This window comes from Juglans regia, chromosome 11 (genome assembly GCF_001411555.2).
Source record: "Juglans regia cultivar Chandler chromosome 11, Walnut 2.0, whole genome shotgun sequence".
NCBI classification, from domain to species: Eukaryota; Viridiplantae; Streptophyta; class Magnoliopsida; order Fagales; family Juglandaceae; genus Juglans; species Juglans regia.
In genome coordinates, this window is record NC_049911.1 from 6,142,287 (window position 1) to 6,150,933 (window position 8,647).

General features: G+C 34.3%; 1 protein-coding gene across 2 annotated transcripts; it reads right to left on the minus strand.

Annotated features, from left to right (window-relative positions):
- Positions 1-82: 82 nt before the first annotated feature.
- Positions 83-5,697, minus strand: LOC108980320 (O-fucosyltransferase 31-like). Of its 2 annotated transcripts, none has more exons than XM_018951186.2 (10): positions 5,278-5,697; positions 4,533-4,595; positions 4,367-4,448; positions 4,158-4,231; positions 3,793-3,881; positions 3,492-3,695; positions 2,333-2,588; positions 1,523-1,750; positions 1,229-1,426; positions 83-592 (listed from the first exon to the last, which is right to left on the minus strand). In XM_018951186.2, exons 1-10 carry the CDS (start codon positions 5,419-5,421, stop codon positions 383-385), a joined length of 1,548 nt encoding a protein of 515 aa, XP_018806731.1. In that variant the 5' UTR covers positions 5,422-5,697; the 3' UTR covers positions 83-382. The 2 variants fall into 2 exon arrangements, with proteins under 2 accessions (XP_018806731.1, XP_018806732.1); XM_018951187.2 differs by having other exon boundaries at positions 4,158-4,228; positions 5,278-5,679.
- Between the last annotated feature and the right edge of the window lie 2,950 nt (positions 5,698-8,647).

Below are 8,647 nucleotides of genomic sequence, written 5' to 3' on the forward strand. Positions count from 1 at the left end.
AGATGGGTATAATACTCAATAACAAATATGAAAAGTGACAATTTAGGGCTTATATACTGCTTTTGTAGATGAACCAAAATTGTAAACCAAGAAATTATAATCTTGCACCATAATTAGAAGTACTGTCAATTTAACTTAATCATTCAGAAGGAATTGATGATTACAAATCCATCATTAACATCACCCCTCCCATCCTCATTAAATACCTCAAAGATTTACTTGGATCGTTACATGAACAGGAGTCAGGACTATGAATTTTGAGATATGGGATTGTGACTTATTTTACCAATATACAAGCCAGTAAGTAGACACAAACAATAGTGGAAGTACCAAATCATGTGATACAGATAGCAGCCTCAAATCCTTGACTAGATAAATAACTTCAAGCATTGCACATGCAATCAGGAGCAGGATATGTGTATATGGACTGCTTTGGTTTTCTAACTCTGATCTGCCCTTGTCTGGTTTCATGCCCTTCTATCACTGCCTGCTGGAAATCTGACCAAACAATGCTTTTATTTAGGAAGAGTTGGCCCAATAATGCCATGTTCGGCCTAATAGTCTTCAGGTTCTCGTAAGTTCTATGTCCCACCTGTTGACATCACAAAATTTGTCAAAATTTGATGGAATCTGCAGAATACTGCATATGAATATGTTGCACATAAAAGTTTTGGAAAAAATAATCTCCACCTCTAGAATAAGTCAATAAATTATAGGAAAAGAACCCTTGAGAGCGCGTAACTTTCATTCTTACAGAGGTTTCTTCATTTTTAAGGTAGTTAAGTTAGCTCGAGCAATTTCTTTTTCCATATTAGTCAACGATTGAAAAAAGCTGTATTTTCGAAGAGTAATGCTACAAACCACACTCTTATCCCACTTTCATCTTCCTTTCATTTTTTTTTTTTTAAAAAAAAGGAAAAAAAGGTTGATGAGCCATGCCACCTCATCATAGTTGGAAAGGAGTAAGATGAGGGTGTAGTTTGTAGAGTTTCCCATTATCGAAACATTCGTCTCTTTTTCCTCAAATTAGAACGGAAAAAAATATCCAAAATTAAAGAAAAAAGAAAGGTGCTCATTAGTTCTCGTGACCATTTCATTAAATTTCCCAACTGATCTGATGTGGACGGGCCACAACTTTTAAGTTGATCAAGAACAGAGGAAGAAGCATAACCTCCATCAAATTGAAATTCATGTTTAGATCCATGATGCTACTACGTAGAAAACTTACCAATGCATTGTGCATATTTCCTGGAGAAGCAGATATAAAGATGTCGCTATGCATGCTAACATAGTAATCAACTGCGGCTAACAAGGATGCCTTTCCTTTGATCTGGGAGCGTTCCACTGCAGAAGCTAGACTCTTTTTGCCTTCCATTAGTGGAAACAGTGTTCGTAAAGTTGAAATCCTAGCTTCTCCACCATACACCTGAGAAACATAACAATTTTACAGATCAAACTCTGGGAGCAAAAAAGTAAATGTCAATTCTCCATAATAAATAACACAAGTTGAGACATAACAAACCTTGTGGGAGGCAAGATATAACCGAGTACTGTTGTCAAAGCCCAAAGCTGCGAGAAGCAATCCAATCTCTTCCGGTGTCAATGGGCAACGCCCTTGATTTCTCAACTCTTCATCGGTGAACTGGGAGTTAAGAACCCTTCCCTGCCAGATCGTTTGCCTATACTTGGCTAGAGCCAGTTTCTCAGCTTTGCCCCCACCAAAATCACAGGCTGAATGAGCTGCCATATCCTGCACAATGACAAGGTTAATGAATGAGCACCTGGAATTGTGTAGCAAAACCTTTAGACATAAACACAGAATTTTGACAGTCCCAAGTATCAGAAAACAGAGGGCATGGGATTCCTCAAAATAAAACAACCACTCAATGACTTTACGAGCTCAAAGATCTACATGTCCAATGATATTCTGATTGTCTCAGATGTTTGACATCACATTTTGGCTGTCACAAAAAGCATAAAATGTTGTGGTGTGATAGCTTGAACAGTATGTAGTTATCATTTTTTTGTAACTGCACATGATTAGGACACACCTATCCAAGCGACTTCATGCCTGCCATAGGTATGGACACTGGAAGGTGGACAGTACACGTGGTTTACAAGAGAGATGACTTGTTAGGTATCTTGAAAATAGAGCAGGCTAAAACATAAAGTGACTAGTCAGGAAACCCATGCTTACTGAAGTAAATTGAGCAAGTTACCCTTCACAATAATGCCAAATATGTTGTCGCCCAAACCTTCAGACTAGAGTCTTAGAAAATTCTCAAAAGGCAGGGATACAATATATGTGCATGGTATGTAGAAATGGGCATACTTTATCAAACCGAAGATGTAGCACCGCAAACTTCCCTGCCCCTTCTGTGCTCTCCTGGAGATAGTTGGTGCCAAGTGCTCCCCTTTTGCTAGAAGGATAGCGGAGGCGGCTGACAAGAGCATCACCAAGTGCTCTAACATGAGGAACAAAAACTAAAGCTTGGAAGTTAACTTTACAACGTAGCCGTTGAATGTCCACAGGTAAGTTGTCAAAAGCCAGACGATGAGAGAATGGGGCAATCGCAGCAATTCCATAACTGACCATCCAAACACATTTCAAATCTCAGACAACACACAGATTAAGAGACCAAACCAATTCCATAAAAACCTATAAGCCAATCCCTAAGCAATTTTAAGGCGTTGAAGGGTACAAATCAATAAACTATTTGGCAGCATCCCCTTGGCTCCTTTTTGATGTAATGACATAGCCAGAAAAAATATATAAACAAGAGCTCCAGGAGCATCCACAGAAAAAAAAGCAGGCAACCTTCTTCCATTCTTAATGTAGGAAGTTACTTCATACACATAAACTAACAAGTAGCAATCATCTAAGATTATCAATCAAATATGTGCTAAAATGTTCAAGTAATTTGCATTAGAGATTCCACTGAATGGCGTTCAAGTGTACGAGATATCTAAGAACTAGAAAATTCTAGGTAATTCTGAAGGCCATTCATTCTATGTAAATGTTACACCGAGACATAAAAATACTAATTTAAAAGCCACGCACCTTGTCATTCAGTCGCATATTGGAACTATAACTTTTGGGCAATGTAAATTAATAGCTATGCCTCCACATGTACACAACACAACTAGACATGGCCTATCTAAGATAGTCTGTTCTATGAATAAGCATGAAGAAATTTGGAACACAGTAATCTCAAACAGTTCAAATCCATTTATCCCCATGTGTTTATATCTCATAGTCTATTTCTGCTTACTTCTTAAGCTTTCTTGTATGTATATAACAATCACAACATTCTAGATCTTCCATTGAAAGAATGCATCTCAGTTCACCATTAAATTGTGGTTTATGCGAAAAAAATATTATCTTTTAGGCTTTAATTAGCCATTTAAATCATACTTCTATTACCTTTGGACTATACATTTGAAAAAAGATTTTGCCTTATATCTAATAAAAGACTTGAGAAGCAACCAACCTTTGTAGTACAGGCAGCACATTCTCTAGATACCAGTTAGCTGAAGCATGAACTGGTGCTGTCTTAATCCTTGTAGTTCGGATTGCCGTAGCATAGTACTCCCTTGTGCTCCAGAAGAACTCATACGGCAGCTCTTTCACAATAGAAATATCATCCTTCAATGTATCGATAAAATGATCCACATCAAATATATCCATGAATGAGCTGCAAAGGAATATAAACATGCAACTTCAGTACAAAGCCCCAAGGGATAAAGAAATAGGCAAAACACAGCCTTTGTAAATACAGATCCTGCAGCTACCTTGAATCTTGCCAAACAGGATTCACTTCAAGATGTGGGATCACCAGTGTGGCATTCAGTATTTTAGCAACAGCAACTGCATCACATATCTTTAAGGGGAAAAAACAAACAAACAAACAAAAGACTTGAGCTACTGACAGTACTTCTTGAAACAGACAAGTTACTTTTTTTTAATCGGTAAACAAATTTATAATGATCAAAAGAGTAGGCAAGAGCCCAAGTATACGGTACATATATAAGAGCAACGCCTAAGTGTGCAAAACAGACAAGTTACTTAAGCTTTTATCAGGGAAATGATTGCTATTCAAGATCCAAATATTCTGATCATCTATTGACATTCACATTTAGAATAGTTAGGTACCTACCCCCATTCTCTGCTGGTTCAATCCTCCATCAAGAAATACCTGAATGTATCCTTGAGATTTCTCAGGTAATGCTGCTAAAAATAAAGTGTCAATCCACTAAAAGTAAATGCTTGATCATGATTAATAAATATCAATACTTAATGTAGCATACAGTAGGTTTAAGATAAAGCAGAATTCTTTTATTGTTAGCCTGATTTCTCATCACTTACAAGGGGTTTTTGTTGATTCAACACAAGGTCTCAATCCTTGGTTGGCCAGAGGAATCCAGAGATCTGACTGCTGTGCATTTGTCTGATAAAAAAACATTTATCATGAAGAGAATTTTACTCAGAGAACTAAAACTTCATTCAAAAAAGATGTTTGCTGCTCTCTTACAGTTTCGCTTTGTAAAGCACTCTTGAGAAGACGAAAATGCCTCGGTTTTGGAGCATTCCATTCCTGTAAATGTCATACTGTGATTTAATGTTTTTCTTTTTATAAATATATTCAACTGTAAATTTAGGCCCCCCAAAAGATAAAATTCATGTAAATGGAACCAGGTTTAGAACAAGCGGATCATTACAAACCACATACCCGTTTCACTTCCATTTTTATCTTTATTTATGTGTTTTTTTGTGAATATTCGTTCCATCATCGTGCTACACCCACAAACTGTAATATAATTAATTCCTACTTTATCTCCGAGAGATAAGGTCACTTTTGGAATCTAAGGTTAATGCTCAACTGGTTGGCAATCGGAGTAAAATCAACTGATTCAACTCAAGAAAACCAAACACTTCATAGTCAACGTTTTAAAGTTAGCATAAGTTCCTACCAAAATTGACCCTAGTGTATAACCTATTTCAACCTAATCAGCTTAAAGTAACCTTATTCATCCAAAATTTAATCGATCCAAGCCGTCCTTTTCTTTATTCGTTAATACTTCTCCAAAACATTACAAATGACCAAAGATGGCCAACCAAAAAACCCAGAATATTCGATCTCATTTTTTTACAAGAAAAAGAGACTCCAACAAAAAGAAAGAAAAAAAAAAAAAAAAGCCTTTTTCCGGGAAACATCCATTGACCCATTTAGTGAAGTAGGAAGGAAGATGATTCCAAGTAAATAATGCGAATATTACCGAGAACATGGAAGGCGAAGCATGGCCTAAAGGGCTGAACAAACTGGGCAAGAACACCGGAAAGAGCAGCACCAAAAGCCCAGCCAGTGCTCCTCCTCCTCCTCCTCCTCCTCCTCTATGAGGCCGGTACTGAAGCCTCACCATCCCCAATCGGTTTCTGACTAAGATCAGATCAGAAACTGGGTTTTCTTTGCTTCAGTGTAAAAACCCTAAAGCCCACTCCACAAAAAATGAATGGAGAAAGAGAACGGATCAGAGCTGTAAGGGCATTAATAGCTACTTATGTAACCTCAGCGTCTGTCTGTCTACAGCTTGTGAAGAAGGGGAGAGAGAGAGAGAGTAAAGCTTGACAGACACGTGGCCTCTTCCACCAAATGCATTATGAGAGGGGTTGCGTGTCGTTTGTATGGAACAAAGGAAGTGATGGATGGAAGAAGGATTTATGCTGTTTTAGTAAAAGAGAAAAATAAAAAAAAAGGAATCCGACAGTGCTGTGTTTTCCTGTGAGTTTTACGAAGTCACAGGGTGTTTTCTCTCTTTCTTTTGGTAGCAAAAGATTCGCGGAAAGATAAAAAGGACCGTTGGAGTGGGTTTCGGACTTTATTGGATTCATTTCTACCTTTTATGTGAGCACCGACACTACAGTTCGCAAAGTTTAATATAGGATCGGTGAGATGCATGATGAATGGGCCTCCCTCCCTCCATCCCTCCGTTCACTCCCTCCTGGCGGGCGATTCGGACATTAACGTTAACTTGTTTGGCCGCACTCGCACAGAGCCATTGTGTTGGAAGATGAACTACTTGTGGTTTATCAAATTGGATTCCGTCATCTCGCCCTACATTTGCCCACTTTTTGAGTACCATTTGTCATGGCGACATCACCAGTCGTGATCCCACGTAAAACAGGTAACGTATAAGGATCCACGTGAAAGAGATATCTAAGCAGACGATTAGATTCGAAACTCATCTCAGTTCATCTCAACTTATCTCATTACTATTTATTACTATTTAACAAATTTAACTCATAAATCTCATTACTATTCACAACTCATCTCATTACTATTTACAATTCATCTCAATTCATTTTAAATTATTCATTTTAAATTATCTTCAAATTCAAACGTATCCTAGTGAAGTAGCCCACCGTTTTTAATGGTGTCCATAAAATTATTAGATATTCACGAGAGTATCACGCATTTGTATTCGGTAAAAAAAAAAAAACTCTATTCACCAACCCTACGCGATATATATGTTGAGAAAAAAAAAAAAAAAAAGAGTTCGTCTACTCAATATATATGTAGTACAGGGCCTCTTTCAGTAATATATAATAATTATTCAACCAGGCAAATAAAAATAGTAGGATCGCTTAAGGATGCTTCTACTCAATTTTATGGATTTGCTCCCTCAAATATTATATATAAGATATACTTTATATATCTACCTCATTCTAGATTTTAGAATAAGGACAAAAAGAAATATTTAATTATGTGCAATATCTTAGAAGTCACATGGCAAGGGATCTTTTGTAATGCTTTGTCACACAAGACAAAGACATGTGAAGATCATCTCAAAGTTTTAATTAAAAGTATTTTATGAGGTGTATTTACTTAATTCTTGATCTATTATTTAAAGTTTTAAACTCATTCCATCATAGAACAATAGAATGGTAATTGGCATGTGCATAATGTTACTAATTGGATTTAAATATCTTTTTTTATTTTTCAATAAAAATATTATGGTCAGTGTCAGATCATTTTATAGCTTTTCCTAACCAATGGCTTGTAACACGTTTGTTTTTACAATTATTTTCATATCATATCATATCATCTAATTTAATCATTATAATTTTTTTAAATTATCATAAAAAATAAATAATTTAATTTTTTAAAATTTTAAAATAAAAATAATATTAAAAATTATATATTCTAACAATATTTTATTTAATTTTTAATTTTTATCTCAATTCACTTAACTTGATCTCATTTATAAAAGCAAACGAAATGAAAAATTCAAATCATAAGTCTTACCCCCACAATCTCCTCCTAATAAAATACGAGATCGGTTGAATGATTCTAATAAAAGACTCGGAGTCCGAGATGATAATGTAAAACCGGCTAGAGTGATCAGACATGAAACAGTTTAAAGTTAGGTTTGGATAGTGAGAATATCTGAGAAATGTTGAGAATATTTGTGAATAGTTATGAGTAGAGATTAGAGTAAATTTATGAGTTCCATTGATAGTATTTTGAATTATTTGGATGAGTGAAGTATGTTGAGTTGTTGACTTTTGGATAGATAGTTGAAAAATGTGTAGGTCCCATAAATATTATTGTGATTTTATTTTATTTTTATATATAATAATGATAAATATTATAATGATTTTATTTTTAATTTATATATAATAGTGATAAATATTATAATGATTTTATTTTTATATATATAATAGTGATAAATATTATAATAATGTTATTTTTTATTTATATATAATAGTAATAAATATTATAGTGATTTTATTTTTTATTTATATATAATAATGATAAATATTATAATGATTTTATTTATATATAATAGTGATAAATATTATTAATTTTTATTTTTATTTATATATAATAATGATAAATATTATAATGATTTTTTAAAAAACTTTGATACGAAGATGGTTGCGTTTGGCATATGAAGTATTTTTAATAGTACGAGAATACTTAAAAAATATTGAGATATGTTGGCTACCCAAACATAGCGTAACGAAAATATTTTATTTTATTATTATAATTTTTTTAAAATTTTTATATAAAATTAATAAATAATTTAATTTTTTAAATTTTAAAATAATAATAATATTAAAAAATAATATTTTATTCCATTTATAAACCATCTAATACTCATCGCCTCGCCCCAGCGACAAGATGAAGTTGGACATGACCAGCAGTCAAAACCTCCAATGGTACCCTCTGCGTACTCGGTCGGCATTCAGTAATTATACGGTTGTGGGTTGGTAGTTGAGAGAAAATTAAAGACATTCCCAGGGGCCTGAGTCCCAGACTCTCTCCTCCTCTCTGTAATCTCTCTCTCTCTCTCTCTCTGTCTTTATGAGAATTCTGGTTGGGTACTTCACCTACACCTATTAAATTCTTCAACCCCCATCTCTCCATTCCTACGTTTTAAGGTTGTGTTTGAATGTTGAAGTGAGTTGAGTTGAGTTGAGTTAAGATGATAAAATATTGTTAGAATATTATTTTTTAATATTATTATTATTTTAGAATTTGAAAAAATTGAATTATTTATTATATTTTATGTTGAAATTTAAAAAAATTGTAATGATGAGTTGAGATGAGTTGAGAGTGGTTTGAGTTCCAAACGCACAATTAAC